Source organism: Borostomias antarcticus (genome assembly GCF_949987555.1).
Source record: "Borostomias antarcticus genome assembly, chromosome: 6".
Taxonomy (NCBI): Eukaryota; Metazoa; Chordata; class Actinopteri; order Stomiiformes; family Stomiidae; genus Borostomias; species Borostomias antarcticus.
Window position 1 is genome coordinate 12832226 of NC_140239.1, and position 20992 is coordinate 12853217.

At 45.0% G+C, this 20992-nt stretch overlaps 1 protein-coding gene across 3 annotated transcripts in view; it reads right to left on the reverse strand.

Moving 5' to 3' along the window:
* The window catches only part of LOC311310331 (rapamycin-insensitive companion of mTOR-like), a 107869-nt gene that overhangs the window by 26988 nt on the left and 59889 nt on the right, over positions 1–20992 (reverse strand). For all 3 annotated transcript variants that reach the window (XM_084439777.1, XM_084439776.1, XM_084439778.1), the window contains 9 exons: positions 20854–20930; positions 19823–19901; positions 19403–19512; positions 19156–19243; positions 18168–18260; positions 17840–17946; positions 16373–16605; positions 13624–14545; positions 11823–12047 (listed from right to left, as the gene is read on the reverse strand). In XM_084439777.1, coding sequence (XP_084295903.1) covers positions 11823–12047; positions 13624–14545; positions 16373–16605; positions 17840–17946; positions 18168–18260; positions 19156–19243; positions 19403–19512; positions 19823–19901; positions 20854–20930 — 1934 coding nt within the window. The remainder of the gene's footprint in view (positions 1–11822; positions 12048–13623; positions 14546–16372; positions 16606–17839; positions 17947–18167; positions 18261–19155; positions 19244–19402; positions 19513–19822; positions 19902–20853; positions 20931–20992) is intronic.

Consider the following 20992-nt stretch of genomic DNA (forward strand, 5'->3'; position numbering starts at 1 on the left):
TAGGGTGGAACATCTCAGCAGCAACAGTGACGAGACGTGTTCCTCTAAAGCACAGCTCCTCCCACTGCTCAGCGCAGCCTACCATGACCTAGACTCACAAGTCAGTCTCCAAACGCCGCGCTCAACTAGAGACTGACGACGTTTGTCCAGGTTTGAGTCAGTCTCTAAACGCTGCTCAACTAGAGACTGAGGACGTTCGTCCAGGTTTGAGTCAGTCTCTAAACGCTGCTCAACTAGAGACTGAAGACGTTTGTCCTGGTTTGAGTCAGTCTCTAAACGCTGCTCAACTAGAGACTGAGGACGTTCGTCCAGGTTTGAGTCAGTCTCTAAACGCTGCTCAACTAGAGACTGAGGACGTTCGTCCAGGTTTGAGTCAGTCTCTAAACGCTGCTCAACTAGAGACTGAGGACGTTCGTCCAGGTTTGAGTCAAGTCTCTAAACGCTGCTCTCAACTAGAGACTGAGGACGTTCGTCCAGGTTTGAGTCAGTCTCTAAACGCTGCTCAACTAGAGACTGAAGACGTTCGTCCAGGTTTGAGTCAGTCTCTAAACGCTGCTCAACTAGAGACTGAAGACGTTCGTCCAGGTTTGACTCAGTCTCTAAACGCTGCTCAACTAGAGACTGAAGATGTTCGTCCAGGTTTGACTCAGTCTCTAAACGCTGCTCAACTAGAGACTGAAGACGTTCGTCCAGGTTTGACTCAGTCTCTAAACGCTGCTCAACTAGAGACTGAAGACGTTTGTCGCTAAAGGTGGGTGGAAACAATTTGAGAAAAAAACCTGAGAAAAAATTGCCGAACCAATCCAACGTCTTGAGTCCTGTCCTTCCTAAAGGGGCTTGTAAAGGGGAATGTTTTTAGTTTTGTTTTGACTCTCTGCTCCAGTTTGTTTGGAGGACATAATTTCCATTAAGGCAGGTCCTCTGCCCTACTGGAGATGTAGTCAGTGCTTCTGACTGGTAGTGTTGGGTTTCAGCGCTGTTCTAGTGAAGGTTTTCGATGGAGATGTCTCCAGACTTTCAGAGGCGGAGATCTCTTAAATCTGGCATAGCAAGACTAACCTATACCTTGTATAGGCTATCTTAGCTAGGCTAGCTAGGCTAGGCTAAGGGTGTACGTAGGGGCGTGTCTAGGGGCATGTCTATGATGGGATGGGCTCTAGGGGGGAGGACCCACCGAGGCAGCATGTTGATGGACAGCCTGCGATGACGATGAGGAGACAGAGGAGCAGCTGGCCAGCTGACCCTTTTAGCTGATAACCTGGGATAGCACAGTACCACACACAGACAGACAGACAGACACACACACAGACACACAGACACACAGACACACACACACACACACACACACACACACACACACACACACACACCCACACACACACACAGTCTAACAGCCCTGACAGACAGAGTGAAGCCCAGCTGAACCACCTGATGTGACTCAGTCAGGCCGGACCCAGACCATGGATGGGAGATGAACAGGACATGGTTGGACACAGCAGCACAGCACCAAAGCACTACAGACAACAGCACCATAAATACCCCTCAGCTAACCCAGGATCCTGCTGTGAGAGTGTGAGGATCCTGCTGTGAGTGTGTGTGAGGATCCTGCTGTGAGAGTGTAAGGATCCTGCTGTGAGAGTGTGTCAGGATCCTGCTGTGAAAGTGTGAGGATCCTGCTGTGAGTGTGTGTCAGGATCCTGCTGTGAGAGTGTGTGAGGATCCTGCTGTGAGAGTGCGTCAGGATCCTGCTGTGAGAGTGTGTGAGGATCCTGCTGTGAGAGTGTGTGAGGATCCTGCTGTGAGAGTGTGTGAGGATCCTGCTGTGAGAGTGTGTGAGGATCCTGCTGTGAGAGTGTGAGGATCCTGCTGTGAGTGTCAGGATCCTGCTGTGAGAGTGTGTCAGGCGCGGGAATCTCATGACCGCCACGACCACAACTCTCGCTCCGGCCGGGATGCCCCTAACATGTACGCCCTACGGCTGCTGTGGCTTTTCTGTCCCTCATACGGTCAAAAGCTCCAGGTTGCTTTAAAAGCATCAGTGGTCTCCTGTCATATTTTTGACATTCCCAAATTAATTGAAAGTAGGCTACGTTGAATTCATTTGGGGATATCAAGACAACGTTACATAGCCTGCTAGTGGCTTTGATGCGATAAGACTAGCTAGCTCCACAGACCATAGGAACAGCTTGGAAGTTAGCTGGCTAACGTTAGCGAATGTTACATTACTGACCAGCCAGCATCGTTAGATAGATAACCCACTGACGTGACTGAAGAGACTACAGCAAGCGTCTACAAGATTATGCTGCATGCTACGGGGTGGTTCAGAAGTTGCTAGTGGATATAGCTATTAGCATTTCCAGTCAAGTTGCAAGTAGATATTGCTAGTCGCATTTCCAGTGACGTTGCTAGTGGATATAGCTAGTAGCATTTCCAGTGAAATTGCTAGTGGGTATAGCTAGTAGCATTTCCAGTGACGTTGCTAGTGGATATAGCTAGTAGCATTTCCAGTGAAGTTGCCAGTGGATCTAGCCATGAGAGCCTAGTTATAGTTGAAAGTGGGGGTGCAGAGTTGGAGAGTCGACGAAAATGTTTTTGTGCACACCGAGCGAATTTTGGGGCAGGAATTTCCCCTGTAGTTATCCTACACATTAAGCTGACTGATATTTCTATTACCTGTAACTCTTGGGTCCCTTGCTCATGTCTGCTGTCCCCTCTCTCTCTGTGTACTGTCACCTCGTCATTCTATATTAAGGAGAGCAATACATTCAGGGTATTAATAGACTGTACTGTACTGGTTTGGCACTTTTAGTCCACAACCTATTTTGTGATGTTATTGAAAAACAGCTTCTCAATTCAAATCCTTCCTAAACAGTAGCCTATTTCAATTCACAACATTAGCTTGCACACCAACAAGACCTGACGTTATAACCGTGGCTAATAATTCAAGCAAGCTAATGTTAGCTAAACAGTGTGCAAACTAGTTAGCGACCAGACCGTCTTTCTAGCTTTGACATCAATCCAGTAAGCCTGTAAATTCACTTAGCTTGCACACCAACACCTAGTCTGGGGCATTTTCTCATTCGGTGTTGTTTTGCCGGTCTAGAGCGGAAGCGTGATGACGCATCACATAATCACCCGGTCTGGACCGGAAGACAGACAGTTGTTGTAATGTTTTTACTGTAGGCTGCACATGGTAAAGTTTCGAGTAGATAACATTCGCAATGGCATCACCAGGCATAACACCGACGAAAATTGTAAAAGAAGATGCGAGGAGAACTACCGGTTAAGGAAAAATAAAGCAAGCGGATGTTGGAGGCGGGCTCTACAGGCTCGAGCCGGATGATGGGGCGGGCTTAAGGCAGTGAAGTAAATAGATACCAGGCTCTTCTCCCCGAGGAGACTGGTGACGCGAGGCTACCAACACCAGACCTGATGTTATAACCTTAGCTAACAATGCAAGCGAGCTAGCTAAACCATGTGCAAGCTAGCTAAGCTAATGATTTTTTGTGTTTAGCTAGCTAACGTTATCTAGTAAGCGTCCAGACCGTCTTTTAAGATTTGACATCAGAAGAAAATCTAACTCTGCCAATATTGGACAAAGACACCACAAACCACTTGCAACTTATTCTACTAATCAATATCTATCTGTGACAGCTTTTGTAGTTATGAAATTATTGATTGCCTATTTATTAAAAATCAATAAATCAATTAAACCAATATTTAATGTGGTTAGGATCAATAACTGCCAATTTTGGGCAGAGACACCTCAAACCACTTCTGAATTATTCTACTAATCAATATCTATCTATGAAACCTTTTGGTTTTCTGAAAATATTGATTACCAATTTATTGAAAATCAATAAATCAATAAAACCAATATTTCATGTGGCTTAGATCAATAACTTTGCCAATTCTGGGCACCGACACCTCAAACCCTTTCAGAATTATTCTACTAATCAATATCTATCTGTGACAGCTCTTGGTTTTATTAATTATTGATTAGCAATTTATTAAAAATCAATAAATCAATTAAATCAATATTTAATATGATTAGGATCAATAACTTTGCCGATTCTGGGCACAGACACCTCAAACCACTTCTGAATCATTATACTAATCAATATCTATCTATGACACCTTTTGGTTTTCTGAAAATATTGATTACCAATTTATTAATCAATCAGACAGATATTCGATCAGGTTTTTTATCAATAACTTTGCCAATTCTGGGCACAGACCCCTTAAACAACCTTTGAATCATTCTACTAATCAATATCTATCTATGACACCTTTTGGTTTTCTGAAAATATTGATTACCAATTTATTAATCAATCAGACGGATATTCGATCAAGTTTTTTATCAATAACTTTGCCAATGCTGGGCACAGACACCTCAAACCACTTCTGAATCATTCTACTAATCAATATCTATCTATGATACCTTTTGGTTTTCTGAAAATATTGATTACCAATTTATTGAAAATCAATAAATCAATAAAACCAATATTTCCTGTGGCTCGGATCAATAACTTTGCCAATTTTGGGCACAGACACCTCAAACCCTTTCAGAATTATTCTACTAATCAATATCTATCTATGACAGCTCTTGGTTTTATTAAATTATTGTAGAGCCCGACCGATATATCGGAAGAGTCGATATATTGGCTGTTTTTAGACCTTTTTAACGACATCGGTATCGGCTGTTATGCAGCCGATATGTCCCTATTTAAAGAACATTATTTCCGCCTGTATTTTCCACGTAAACGCTGTAAAGAACAACACACAAAAAAAGGATATTTATCCAATTATCCAGTAGAGGGAGCTCTAATGCAAGTGAACTGCAGCACTCGTGCCTCCCATATCCACAGCAAAGAGTCAAGACACGACGTGCCTGCCCTGCATTACTAACTTACTACACAGTTTGGAACATTTACGAATACTCAGCAATGAACCTGTGAAAGTTTACGACCACACTGCTTATCAATCCTCATTATCGAGCGAGCTATGTAACATTTTGTTAACTATTTGAGGTGGCTAGCAAGCTTATTATGAAGTGGCCGTGAGGCAGGTGGAAGTTTTGCTTACCGCAAGATGTTATGAGGGGAAAATGGATCTAACGTTAGCTACATTTGCAGAGGACATGCATCGCTGTATTCTCAAATAAATAACCAGCTGAAATAAAATGGTGATTGAATGCATCACACCGTTTTGTTCTTTTAATCTGAGATAATGATATTAGTTAGCTTGTAACGTAAGCGGAGGGCTACAAAACGTGTCAGTCAAGACAAACATGGCAAGCTGTGCTCAGAGGCTCGCGTCTAACTTAAATTAACGGAAACCCTCCAATTGACGGAAATCCATTGTGGAGACAGAAAACTTTAACCCATGACTCCGTTGGAGTTAGTAGGCTATTCAACTCCATTCCAAACAGCTCAAAACAAGGCTAGCTAGATTCTGTAGGCTGAAAAGAATCACTGATGTCCATCTCTTGACATTTAGTCTTATAACAACAATAAAATTAACGATAATCATCATAATAACAATCATAAAAATGTTTGAAACTGTAAACCTGATTTATTGTTATTTTTTAACTTTTTTTTTAATATCGGTCCAAAATATCGGTATCGGTCAGCTAAGACTCTCCTAAATTGGTATCGGTATCGGACCCAAAAATCTGATATCGGTCGGGCTCTAAATTATTGATTAGGTGTCTGTGCCCAAAATTGGCAAAGTTATTGATCCGAGCCACATGAAATATTGGTTTTATTGATTTTCAATAAATTGGTAATCAATATTTTCAGAAAACCAAAAGGTGTCATAGATAGATGTTGATTAGTAGAAGTGGTTTGAGGTGTCTCTGCCCAGAATTGGCAAAGTTATTGATAAAAAACTTGATCGAATATCTGTCTGATTGATTAATAAATTGGTAATCAATAGAGATGGGCCGATCGATCGGTGGCCGATTCAAAACCGGCCGATTTGATTAAAATTAGCCCAATCTGCGACCGGCCGATCTGGCTTTAACTGGCCGGTTTCTGTGAGCCGATTCTATAGTTCTACGGTGGATTTGATGAAGACAAAATACAAGAGACATGGTGAAGTGTATTTCCTGGAGGGAGTGATACAGTCCTGAGAAGTAGGCTAACCGTTCGCGCCGCACGTTGAGCGGAGAGCAGCAATGACAGCAGCAGCGCAGTTTTAGAGGTCAGTTCGGACCACTCCAGGCTATTGGCATAAAACTGAGTTATTTTTCCGCACATAGAATAGCCTACAGCATGGGTGTCAAACTCTGGCCCGCAGTGTAATTATATTTGGCCCGCGAGGTAATACCAAATGACTACTATAGAGCTGGCCCGCCAGTATTATACAGCGCATTCACCGCTAATGCTACAAATGAATGCCATTGATGTGTTTTTTATTTGAAATTCGATTTAGCATGTCTGCACTATTAAGTTATATATTGTATGGTAATAAGTGTTGCTTGTTCCATATTTAATGTTAAAGCAAAACTTGTTTGGGTCCATATTAAAATTTTCATTTGTTCAATGTTGGCCCGCGACTTTGTTCCAAGTTTTAAATTTTGGCCCACTGTGTATTTGAGTTTGACACCCCTGGCCTACAGAAACGAACTATTATAGCCTACAACTACAGTAGCCTAATAGCCTACATTTGATTGTTGTTATATGCTATTTAAATTAGACATTAGGCCTATCATTGAAGAATAATAGGTAGCCTGCTGTTCTAAAGCCCAGTTCAGTCCAAAGATTCACAACAATAGGCAATAATAATTCTAATCCTATTCTATTCTCACTTATTGCATGTCGTTATGCGCGTCATGCTTTTCCTTATAATGTTGACACTGTGCGTTGCAATAGACTAGACTTTAGTTACTGTTGTTTCCTTATGCTGTGCGTTATTGCTGGTATTCGCAAATAGAGGGGTGGCATAATTGTGTTTCGCCTAGAGCGGCAGAAATGCACGCGCTGGGCCTGCCCCTCGTTTGTCTCAGGGAAAGATGCAGGAGCACAGGTGTGTTGATTACTAACTTACTTTAATCTGTACTATCCTGCGATTGCAGAATTTTAAATAAAAAAGGAAGAAAATGCAAAGTGAGTGCTGTCAATTAATTACAATTTTTGAAAATCGGTATCGGCCAAAATCGGTATAGATGGCCCATCTCTAGTAATCAATATTTTATAGATTGATTAGTAGAATAATTTGCAAGTGGTTTGTGGTGTCTTTGTCCAATATTGGCAGTTATAGATTTTTTACCTGATTATAATTGTACTTTCTCCACGGTCCCTAAAATTCTGAATATGAATGTCTGACAAATGTCGAACGTGAAACCAACTTTACCTTATTAAGTGAAATAAGGTCTGGCGCGCGCACGGGGATGTTGTCTTTTCCGGGGATGCTACGAATGTCCTCTCAGACTATATTGACCGATAACTATTTTCCCTCTAACTAGCTCAAATGCTATGAAAACCAAAACAAAATAACCACAACAAAAAGGCAAAGTGGTGATTAAAATTGCGGGTTCAAAAGCACACGTTTGCACCTCCGCACTCAACAGTGCCAGTGGATATAGCTAGTAGCATTTCCGGTGAAGTTGCTAGTGGGTATTAGGGATGCGAATATTGCGGATATATCCGCGACATCCGAGACATCCGCATCGTGGGTGGGCAAATACAAATCAACATTTTGATTAATTTCGGGTGGATTGCGGGTGGATGTCAGTTATATTCGTATTTAATAACTACTATAATTATATATATTATATTATAACAACTGCGAGAAAGTGCGAGACCTGCCAGCAGCTCACTCAAATACCCTCGACCACTTCGTCAACCGAGATCCTGCGAAAGCGCGCCTATAATCTTTAAATTGTTTAAGTCAAGAAAATGCGCCTATATGAACAGCGAATGACCACGAATGGCTGGACATAATTTAAATGTAAATACAATAACTTCATGTAGGGATGGGAATTGATACGATTTTAGCGATTCCGATTCCATTTTCGATTCTGCTTATCGATTCTCTTATCGATTCTCATTGGGCTAAAAAGAGTACAAACAGGTTTATTAACATTAATTTTCTTCTATATGTACTACTTTGAACATGCCAATTACAGTGCTGTTTTTTAGGTGTATTCACCTAAAAATAAAACTGACATAAACAAATAAGTATTTTTTCAGACCGACTCTGAACATCATCATCTAAATTACATGGATGGAAATGGAAATTATTCATATAGTGAAAGCTGGTTTACACAATTAAACAAATGGCACTAACACAATAGACAGGGACTCTGGAGGAGTTTACCTTCGACTACACTAACGTTAGCTGCGCTGCTATCGTCACAGAGCGCATCAAAAACGTGACATTCCTGCAAAGTTATCGCATGCTGTGTGGCCAAATGTTTTTGAATATTTGTAGTATTTCCCCCCTTTGATGATATAGGTTTTTGCAAGCATTGCAAGTGGCCGTGTTGTCATCTTGTCGCGTGAAACGTAACCACACTTTCAAACATTTATGCCTAGACGACATGTTGCTGGCTTCTTCTACCGCGGTCTAATAAAACAAGGCAGCGTGCATGTGACGACATTGCGCATGCGCAGCAACGACAGGAATCGATAGCGGAATCGTTAAAGGAGTATAGCCCTGTTTTAAGGTTACTTATGATCATATACAATGGTTCAGATCAAAACGTTGAAAAAACTAGCACTTTTGAGAAAGTCTGATAATTGCTCTACCACCGTTTTGGTCATACAATGGATGTGGGTGGGCACCGTGAAAAATCATTCAAAAAACATGTTAAACTCTCAATTTCAAAGACAAGAAACTCATCAAGGTGTTAGTTGGCGTTCTGACATATAATTCATAGGCATACACTAACATACATGGATACAGTTTCAGCAAGCTAACTAGATACCAAACGTTTTCTCCCACTCAGGCGAGTGGTCAGTCTGAATGTAATCGGCTGATATAGCCATGTATTTAGCTGATAAATCAGGAAAAATGGGTAATTGATTGATGTCGGACCTGTTTTTCAACCGTAGTTGCAATGCTGGGCCCATTGCAGTCATGATAGAAAGCCTGTTTCAAGCTGTTTTCCTTTTTACAGCTACAGAGAGGGCCCTTCCTGTTTCAACTGACTAGCGAATATGCGGCTGGGGGGTGTGAGGGTGCATATCCATATATGGAGTGAAAACGCCCACTTGTTTATATCTGATACGCTGCACCACTGCCCCATCTAGCGGCCGAATAAAATCGAACTGAGCACCTTTAACTGTCTTTTAACTGTCTCGCATGTTTGCTGATAATTTGCTGCTGCTGTATGTCTGTGCTGGCGATTGCTCATTGTAGTGTTGCATGTTGTTTTATATGTGTTGTGATGTGTCAATTTAGAAGAATGTAGAAGAATTTTTCTTCAACTGTCTTATAAACCTTATTTAAAATCTTGTTTTATTTTTCAGCCCCCAAACCCCCTTCCCTCAAGAGGCTTTCTGCTTTTTGCCAGGCCGCCTTTGTAAATAAGAACTTGTTCTTAAACTAGTTCTTTTTTTCTAGTAGCATGTCCGGTGAAGTTACTAGTGGGTATACTGTAGCTCGTAGCATTTCCGGTGAAGTTGCTATTGGGTATACTGTAGCTTGTAGCATTTCCGGTGAAGTTACTAGTGGGTATACTGTAGCTTGTAGCATTTCCGGTGAAGTTGCTAGTGGGTATACTGTAGCTTTTAGCATTTCCGGTGAAGTTGCTAGTGGGTATAGCTAGTCGCATTTCTGGTGAAGTTGCTAGTGGGTATAGCTAGTAGCATTTCCGGTGACATTGCTAGTGAGTATAGCTTGTAGCATTTCCGGTGAAGTTGCTAGTGGGTATAGCTAGTAGCATTTCCGGTGAAGTTGCTAGTGGGTATAGCTAGTAGCAGTTCCGGTGAAGTTGCTAGTGGGTATAGCTAGTAGCAGTTCCGGTGAAGTTGCTAGTGGGTATAGCTAGTAGCATTTCCGGTGAAGTTGCTAGTGGGTATAGCTAGTAGCATTCCAGTGAAGCGGGACGCTTTCTCTGATCAGTGCCTCGCTTACCTTTTGCAACTGTGAAAGAAATTAAAACTTAATAATTTACTGAAGGCAGTGTTCATTATTCCTTGATGACAGGTAGCCTATAATAATGTGTTGTCAACATAACACTGTTATTACTGAAATTATTTAACCAAGATTGCATGACTTATGACAAGTTTTTCATGACATTCATGTTTTTTAGGCCTAATCCAAGGCCTAATCCAAGTATAAAAACTTTAAAGTCAAGATATTTATTTGTAGGCTCCAAATCCTCATTTCACTCAATAGACTTCATGCCCTAAAAAATTGAGCGACATACCCCTAAAATTATGAAATGTGTGTGTGTGTGTGTGCAACCAGAGGCCATGGAGGGATGGCAGAGGCGTGAGTGAATCGACCATGCTGAGGGGAGAACAGCGTTGCTGTAACCAGACACACACACACACACACACACACAGTCGTGGACACAGAGAAAAGCACACCCTGACAGGAGTAGTTTGTGTGTGTTTGCACGTGCATGCGTGTATGTATCTGTGTTTGTGTGTATGTGTGTATATATATATATGTACAGTATGTGTGTGTGCGTGTACTGTAGGGCTGCTCGATTAATCAAATTTTAATCTAGATTAAGATCTGGGCTGTCAACGATCATTAAAACAAAATAATCGCCATAAAACGATCACAAATCAAGCGCACCCTACACTGCAGAGCTATACTGTGCTTGACCCCTCCCCCACCCCCCAAAGCCCCAAAACAAACACTTTAGTTCAGAACGAGACGAGTTGTCAAGCGAGGCGCACGCATGCTCCTCTCGAACAAAACACGACAAGAAGATTATGGCAGCAGAAAGAGAGCCGCTGGTGGACGAGAGCTAAAACCACGTCAGTGGTGTGGAAACACTATGGGTTCGCGGAGACAGATTTGGACCAAGTTGACATGGTGTGTAAAATTTGCTACGCAGTCGTAGCTGCCCCTCAAAGTAGCCCTTCTCAGTCCCGTTGTCGCATTCCGCTTGCTCATGCCAGACAACAGTCCTTTGCCGGTCCATTCACTTTGCCGTCAAAATAAATCGGTGTCGGCCTATTTAGGAGAGGTCAGATAAACATGAAACTTCACTTACCTAAGCAAAAGGGTCTATTTTAAAAAATGCTGGGTTTTGAAGCCTCGGCGCTACCATTAAATAACTTATTTAGACGCGTTCTGTCATAGTGAAATTATTTTTCCGAGGTAGTCTTCTTCTGTGGTGGTGGCGGGGCTTTGAAGCTTCTTTATTTATCAGTTTTGGCACTTTTATTTATTTATCAAGTTCAAGGTTCACAATTTGTCTCCCATGGGAGAAATGTATCTAATCCAAAGAACATTGTTAAAAAGAAAAGCCAGTCAACATTTAATACATTAATTGTTATCAAAGTCAATGTATAATTTGATATGTTAAGAAAATGTTAAAACTTTTGATTAAAAAAAAAAATTTTCAATGAATAATCGTGTTAAATAATCGTGATCTCAATATCAATCAAAATAATCGTGATTATGATTTTTGCCATAATCGAGCAGCCCTAGTGTACTGTATATATGTGTGTGTGTGTATATATATGTATGTGTGGGTGTGTGTATAGAGTATGTGTGTGTGTGCGCGTGTATCTGTATATATATATATATATATATATATATATGTGTGTGTGCGCGTGTGTATGCATGTATATATATGTGTGTGTATATATATGTGTGTGTATATATGTGTGTGTGTGTGCGTCCCCCCCTACCTGCGTGGCGTGAGGCGTGAGTCCAGGCTGCCGGTCTTCATGGTGATGGTGTCGGTGAAGAGCACGTCCTTGGCGGGGGAGGCCAGTGCCTGGCTGTGGGACAGGGAGGGGTGGATCCTCTGCTGCTGCAGCCTCTTCAGCGTGGCGTATCCCAGGGCATCGCGGGGGCTGGCGTACGCCAGGCTGCAGTCCGCCAGGGACTTCAGGGTGCTCGCCGACGGCGACCTAATCAAATCAAATCAAACTTTATTTGTATAGCGCAATTCATACACAGAGGCGCTTTACAAGAGAAAAGCGGGGACACAGAAATCGTACCCCTAATTTTCCAGAGGTAAGCAAAACACCAGTTCACACATTTGAGCCAATATAGATGAGCTGTAAAAATTATTCCCTGACCTCTCTCAATGAGACGATCAAGCAGGCTCCTGGAGCATGTTTAATTCTATTAGCTAGGAACATTTAACAGAACACTAAGCATGGAATAAATACTTAATTATAAGAAACATGACTATCAGTAGTGTAGATACATAGTTACAGAGATGTTACATACTGTAGTAGGCCACCATGTTAGCTATCCCTGTAGTCCATCATAATATATATAAGTATATCACATAATAAGACACAGTAAGCACACAGCAATCAGGCTCCTAGAACAAACTGAGTGATCTACTGAGGGACATACTGAGTGATCTACCTGAGGGACATACTGAGTGATCTACCTGAGGGACATACTGAGTGATCTACTGAGGGACATACTGAGTGATCTACCGGAGGGACATACTGAGTGATCTACCGGAGGGACATACTGAGTGATCTACTGAGGGACATACTGAGTGATCTACTAAGGGACATACTGAGTGATCTACCGGAGGGACATACTGAGTGATCTACTGAGGGACATACTGAGTGATCTACTGGAGGGACATACTGAGTGATCTACCTGAGGGACATACTGAGTGATCTACTGAGAGGCATACTGAGTGATCTACTGAGAGGCATACTGAGTGATCTACCTGAGGGACATACTGAGTGATCTACCTGAGGGACATACTGAGTGATCTACCTGAGGGACATACTGAGTGATCTACCTGAGGGACATACTGAGTGATCTACTGAGGGACATACTGAGTGATCTACCTGAGGGACATACTGAGTGATCTATTTAGGGACATACTGAGTGATCTACCTGAGGGACATACTGAGTGATCTACTGAGGGACATACTGAGTGATCTACCTGAGGGACATACTGAGTGATCTACTGAGGGACATACTGAGTGATCTACCTGAGGGACATACTGAGTGATCTACTGAGGGACATACTGAGTGATCTACCTGAGGGACATACTGAGTGATCTACCTGAGGGACATACTGAGTGATCTACTGAGGGACATACTGAGTGATCTACCTGAGGGACATACTGAGTGATCTACCTGAGGGACATACTGAGTGATCTACTGGAGGGACATACTGAGTGATCTACTGAGAGGCATACTGAGTGATCTACCTGAGGGACATACTGAGTGATCTACCTGAGGGACATACTGAGTGATCTACCTGAGGGACATACTGAGTGATCTACTGAGGGACATACTGAGTGATCTACCTGAGGGACATACTGAGTGATCTATTTAGGGACATACTGAGTGATCTACCTGAGGGACATACTGAGTGATCTACTGAGGGACATACTGAGTGATCTACCTGAGGGACATACTGAGTGATCTACTGAGGGACATACTGAGTGATCTACCTGAGGGACATACTGAGTGATCTACTGAGGGACATACTGAGTGATCTACCTGAGGGACTGCGCCCGGCGCGGGAGCGTGTGGGAGGATCCGGGCGGCGCCAGCAGGACAGAGCTGGACTTGGAGAGGGGGAGGTGGTTGCTGGCGGCGCTGGCGGGGGGGGAGAGGGGCTGGGGGGGCGGCGGGGGGCAGAGGCCGCTGGCCTTGGCAGTGCCGGTCGACACCACGGTGTTGAGGCTGACGCAGTCGGAGGAGTCGGGTTCTGCGGCAGCAGCAGTGTCGGGCTGGTCAGGGTTGCCCACCGCCTCCCGCGAGGGGGAGGAGCTCATGGAGCTGATGCCGCTGGTGGTGGTGTCCGTGTTGAAGCTCTGGCTGCGGCTCTTAAACTGAGTCCCTCCTCCTCCGCCCCCTCCCCCACCACCAGACGAGGAGGACCCGCCGTCGCCGCCCCCCGCCAGCCTCTCCCGGCTGCTCTGCTCCCTTTCTCTGCTGAGGGTCTCCCCGGCCCCCACGTCCCCCGCTCCACGGCCCAGCTGCTCCACCGAGCCCGACCCGCCCCTGGTCCCCACGAATGACGTCTCCAGGCTGACCGTGGGGCTCTTGGGAGTGGGGCTCCTGCCGTTGAACACGGGCGTGAACTCCTCCCCCCCCGCCTCCCCGCCCCCAGGGGAGAACATGGAGGGCTCGGTGACCGTGCGGTTCCTCCGGAGCCCGCCCAGCTTGGGCTCGGTCGGGGTGCGGGCGCTGCTGCCGCCGGGGGGCGGGGCCTTGCTGGGGTCGCTGGTGGAGCGCAGCTTCTTGCTGGGGAGGGATAGCGAGTTGAGGAAGCGGTTGCGGACAAAGCGCGTGGAGGCCAGGATGGTGAACGGGGAGCGGTCCTTGGCCGGTTTGGAGCGTTGATACATCGAGGCGTCGTCCGACTGCTCCAGCGTGTCCAGCTTGCGGTCGTCATCGTCCAGGATGTAGAACATGTCTGCAGAACGCGGAGAACGTGGCGTGTTAAAGAACATGTGTGTTTTTACATAGCGTGCCCGAGTTGTGGAACAGATGTGTCGCACAACGTAATTGTGTTAGGGTGCCTGTGTAACAGAGTGAAATGTGGAGTAGCTGGTGAAACTCCCTCCTCAAAGGAGCGCTGACAGTCCCTCCAAGAGGGACGTCCCTATTGGCGCAACTGTCAGAGTGTCTTTGGTCTTGGTTTGGTTTATTGGAAAGTTAAAAAAAAACAAAAAAAAAAACACACAACATAGTAAAAACTAAGGAGGATATCAACACAGAAAAGTCAAAGACTCATTTCCACTGTGGCCCTCTTAGGGTGAGAGAGAGGAGAAAGAGGAAGTGAAAGAGAGCAAGACAAATAAAGCACAAACAAATAACAACAATAAATACATAAAAACAACAATAAATACAGCAATTTCAGAAATAAATAGTAGTAGTAATTGGAGTAGTTGAAGGGCCAGCCCTCCTATAGAAGGTGAGGTAATGTAGGTGAAGAACAGACCCTCCTATAGAAGGTGAGGTAATGTAGGTGGAGAACAGACCCTCCTATAGAAGGTGAGGTAATGTAGGTGAAGGACAGACCCTCCTATAGAAGGTGAGGTAATGTAGGTGAAGAACAGACCTTCCTATAGAAGGTGAGTCCCTATCCTTCCAGGTTTGCCAACATCCACTGTTTTACTGTCACCTTAAACGGATTCTTTGAGTCCACAGATTTTAGTGATGTTGGAAGACTGTTCCAAACTATAGATCTAGTGTAAGAGAAGGTATATTTCTCTACTGATCTAAAATCTAATGTTAATGTTAACATCGGAATCACGCCTCCCAAGCAGAAGATCTGGGTTCTAATCCCGTTCTGGGTATATTGAAACAGATGGGTTAAACCTGCACACCGCCCCAACCAATGCCAACCAACTACCAACACTCTACAGTTGGCAGTTGTTAGAATGTTGGAAGTTTAGAATTCAGCTGCAAAATCCATCCAACCGACGCCAGCAGTCACCAACAAACACGGCACACCAATCCAATGGTGGCGTTGGTTGGTGTTGGTCGGGGCAGTGTGCAGGCACCTTTATAGAACATACATGTGTTACAGAACACACTACATGTGTGTTGATGAGATTGTCCTGTTTCCCAGACACAGATTGAGCCAGTTGCTCTACTCTACTTGGTCTGTAGTTAGTTAGCTAGTCAGTCAGTTAATTAGTTAGTTAAGTGTTGTCATTCAGTTGTTATTTAGCAAGTCAGTCAGTTAGTTAGCCATTTAGTTAGTTAGTTAGTTAGTTAGTTAGTTAGCCAGTTCGTTGGTTAGTTAGTTATTTAGCTGGTTAGTCAGTCAGTCAGTTAGGTGGTTATTCCATTGGTCAGTCAGCTAGTCAGTCAGTCAGTCAGTCAGTCAGTCAATCAGTTAGCTAGTCAGTCAGTCAGGTGGTTAGCTAGCTAGCTAGTCAGTCAGTCAGTCAGTCAGTCAGTTAGTCAGTCAGTCAGTCAGTCAGTCAGTCAGTCAGTCAGTCAGTCAGTCAGTCAGTCAGTCAGTCAGTCAGGTGGTTAGCTAGCTAGCTAGTCAGTCAGTCAGTCAGGTGGTTAGCTAGTCAGTCGGTCAGACAGTCAGTTAGTTAGGCTGTGTTGTTTTTGTTGTGGTCAGGTTTGTTGTCTGTATGAATTGTCTCTTCCTGTCACTATGTAAAGCTATTAAAGGCGCTATATAAATCTTATTAATTATTATTATTATTACTACTACTACTTTAAACCAGATGTGAAGCTGTGTGAAGCAGCCTGGCCGTCAGTCACGTGTCCTACTCACTGGGCTGTGATTCGCTCTCCGAGTTGTGCCGGGAGCCGGTGGAGTCCGAGTTGAGGCTGAGGGTGCTGGGCACAGAGGAGAGGTCAGAGGTCAGCGGCGTGTCCACCACCTCGTCGGGGGTGACGGGCCACATGTTCCTGCGGCTGTGACGGACCGCGTCCCAACCGTACTGCTTCAGCACCTCACAGCCCTGCCGCGTCTTAGAGATCACGCCCAGCACGTACACACAGGTCCTGGAGAGGAGGGCAGGGTTAGAGACCACGCCCAGCACATACACACAGGTCCTGGAGAGGAGGGCAGGGTTAGAGACCACCCCCAGCACGTACACACAGGTCCTGGAGAGGAGGGCAGGGTTAGAGACCACGCCCAGCACGTACACACAGGTCCTGGAGAGGAGGGCAGGGTTAGAGACCACCCCCAGCACGTACACACAGGTCCTGGAGAGGAGGGCAGGGTTAGAGACCACCCCCAGCACGTACACACAGGTCCTGGAGAGAAGGGCAGGGTTAGAGACCACGCCCAGCACGTACACACAGGTCCTGGAGAGGAGGGCAGGGTTAGAGACCACCCCCAGCACGTACACACAGGTCCTGGAGAGAAGGGCAGGGTTAGAGACCACGCCCAGCACGTACACACAGGTCCTGGAGAGGAGGGCAGGGTTAGAGACCACGCCCAGCACATACACACAGGTCCTGGAGAGAAGGGCAGGGTTAGAGACCACGCCCAGCACGTACATACAGGTCCTGGAGAGGAGGGCAGGGTTAGAGACCACGCCCAGCACGTACACACAGGAAGAAGGGGCAGATGCCGCACGTCCGCATACTTTATTTGATTCCACAATTGACATTTACAACAGCAGGAATCAAATAATATGGCTATTCCAGAACACCTGAGGATACACATAGCTTCTCCTCCACCTGGCTGAGCTACCTGACAGCTGAAACAGAGCCATGTTTAACAAGCTCTTTCCTCATGCCAGCAATGTTCAGACCCCTCCTGGTATAGTTACTGTATATACATGGTCCAGGCCTCCAAATATGAGTATGCAGAGCTTACCTCTGCACCCAAAGTTGGTTATAATTTCAAGTAGCGGTTGGTACTAAGTGTATTTATTTTGGAAAGCCTGGCCCATGTATAGATCGAAAACACAGCCTACTTCTACAATCAGGACATCAGGCTGTCCGTCAACGTGTGTGTGTGTGTGTCTTCGTGTGTGTGTGTGTGCACGTGTGGTCTCTGGTCTGTGGTGTGTGTGTGTGTGTGAGTGTTTGTGTGTGTGTCAGTGTGTGTGTGTGTGTGTGTGTGTGTGTGTGTGTGTGTGTGTGTACACGTGGTCTGTGGTGTGTGTGTGTGTACACATGGTCTGTGGTGTGTGTGTGTGTGTGTACACGTGGTCTGTGGTGTGTGTGTGTGTGTGTGTGTGTGTGTGTGTACACGTGGTCTGTGGTGTGTGTGTGTGTGTCTCACCCTCGTACAGACAGCACCTCACAGTGCTGGGCCAGGCCCAGGATGTCAGGGATCACATTCTCCTCCTGCAGCAGGTTCAGACCCCAGTTAGACGAACCGATGTTCCCCTGGAGACACACACGCACACGCACACACACACACACCGCACTCACACGCACACACATACCAAAATCAGGTGTTGCCAACGCGCCCACAATGTCCACATGTCCTCTTTGATGCCCAGTACAGACGTATTGATAACTAGTAAGTAGTTATCTAGTATAACTAGTAACTAGTAACCTAGTAACGGAGATAGCCAATGAGATAGCTGTTGCTAGGCAGGACTGACCAGGGCCCAGAGGGCAGCCTTCAGCTGCTTGATGCCGTCCCAGGTGTCCAGCATCGGGGAGCGCACGGTGTGACTGAGGTCTGGAACCACGCTCTGGAGGGAGGGAGGAGGGAGGGAGAGGGAGGGGGAGAGAGAGAGAGAGAAGGAGAGAGATAGGTAGAAATGGAGGTAGAAATGCCCCTAGAAGAATCACATTTCAGTTTCAATTCACGTGAAGAGAGTAGGGAGAGGGGAGGGGGAGGTTATAGCTAATAACCTCTTGTAGCTAGCTATCCTAGCTAACATTCAGCTACTCACCTGTAGCTGGCTGCTCAGCTAACCTAGCCTAGTGGCTATTGCGTTGTGTTTTAACTCGTCTGCACTGGAAATGTACTTTATGTACAGTGTACTCTCGAGTCTAAATAAAGGTTGCATGAATTAGCAAGGTGGCTAGTTTAGTCTAGCGGCCTATTCTCTCGCCTATTCTAGCAGCGTTCCACTCATAACCACACTGATTTCCGTTTGCAATTTGTCATTGTATGCCTCCACAGCTTGCTTGCAAATGCACAATCAGAATAGGCTAAGGTAAGATATAAACGCTCCTGTGCTTCTTTCAAATCAGAATTTGTTTATTGCCATGTAGTTTTTCAACATACTAGGAATTTGCTACGGGCATGGTGCATATTCCTAGTACAGTAGGCTATGTTGAGAAACTGTATGGTAACAAACAAACTCTGATTATAGAGAAGCACAGGACCGAGTGTAACGTTTCTCTGACCTTACTCTGATCACACATTTGCAGACAAGCTGTGGAGGCATCAACACTAAAGGCTACACAACAGTGCTGTTCAGTGTAAGGCAAAGGTCTAACGGTAAAGATGAAAATAAGCGCTCTCTTATTGACGGTGTTACCAGTAACACTGGTGTTGTCATGGATTTATTAGTCGGTGGGAAAAAATCCACACATGACATCCCTTGTGACGACATGAGGGTATTATCCTGCAGTTACCTGGTTCTCCAGCAGGTGGCAGCCTGTCTTGTCATGAACCAGCTGTCCATACAGGTGCACTGGGAGATAGACGTTTGGTCTTTGTAACCTAGAGACAACCAAACATAAATGGTCAAATCCCAAAAGTCGATACGAATATTAAATAATTTAATTTCTTCCCCTTCCCCGCTAGGCCCTCTCCCTCCCAGCTAGGCCCCTCCCTCTCCTGCTAGGCCCCTCCCCTTGCCCGCTAGCCCCTCCCCCTCACCTCTGGTTGCTGCGGCGGACGTAGTTGTCTCCGTCCACAGGTTTGCGGTAGGTGGTGAGAGCTTCGTTCAGCTGCTCCTCCATCAGGTCAACGTACTTCAGGTTGTACTCCTGCCAGACGACACAGGGTTACAGCAGAGACACGCACACATACACACACACACACAGGCGCGCACGCGTGCACGCACGCACGCACACCCCCCCCACATACGCACACATACACGCATGCACGCGCACACACACACCTGAATATTACAGGGATAGTGGTGTGTGGGAAAAGTTGTGGAGTCTGAACTATAGAAAGATATAAATATACTATATAATAATAGAAAGATATACATATACTATATAATAATAGAAAGATATAAAAATGCTATATAATAATAGAAAGATATAAATACTATATAATAATAGCGTGTACCTTGTGCCATTTGTCCAGCTGCTTGTTGACGTAGCCCCTCTCATTGAGGTAGGAGAAACCCTTAGGGATAGACAGAAACCTGGAGAGAGAGAGAGAGACAGAGAGAGAGTGTTGTAGTGTAAAGCTGTGTCGAGTTAGAGTATAGAGTTGTGTCTTGTAGTGTTGTATGAGGGAACTGTCTCTCATCTGAGGAACAGCAGCAGACCTACAGAGCTGTGAAGTGTGTTGTAGTGTTGTGTAATGTTGTGTATTGTTGTGTAGAGTTGTGTAGTGTGTTGTAGAGTTGTGTAGTGTTGTGTAGAGTTGTGTAGAGTTGTGTAGTGTTGTGTAGTGTAGAGTTGTGTAGTGTAGTGTTGTGTGGTGTTGTGTAGAGTTGTGTAGTGTAGTGTTGTGTAGAGTTATGTAGAGTTGTGTTGTGTAGTGTTGTGTAGTGTTATGTAGAGTTGTGTAGTGTTGTGTTGTGTTGTGTAGAGTTGTGTAGTGTTGTGTAGTGTTATGTAGAGTTGTGTAGTGTTGTTCTCTGTCCTGGCCCCACAGTGGTGGAATGAACTGCCCACTGATGTCAGGACAGCAGAGTCGCTGCCCATCTTTCGTCACAGGCTCAAAACTCATCTCTTCAAGAAGTACTACAACAATCCTCCCTCCTAAGCACATATTGTACTTTATTGTATTGTATTGCACTGTACTTTAGATTGCTATTCTTGCACTTTGCCTTCAGCAGTAGATTATGCTCTTAGTCACTTGTTTTAGAAAGAAGTTGCACTTGTGAGTTCTGGCAAGTAGTAGTACATTGGCTTTTCCTATGCAATTATTGTTAGTCGCTTTGGATAAAAGCGTCTGCTAAATGACTAATGTAATGTAATGTTGTGTTGTGTAGAGTTGTGTAGTGATGTGTTGTGTAGAGTTGTGTAGTGTTGTGTAGTGTTGTGTATAGTTGTGTTGTGTTGTGTAGAGTGGTGTAGTGTTGTCTAGTGTTGTGTAGAGTTGTGTAGTGTTGTGTAGTGTTGTGTAGAGTTGTGTGGTGTTCTCACCTGAGCAGTAGCAGCAGACCCTTGTCTCCCAGGTGGGTCAGAGCAGGTTTGAGCTGGACCAGAGCATGCAGGTTGGCCTAGACACACACACACACACACACACACACACACACACACGGTAACAAAACACACATCAATG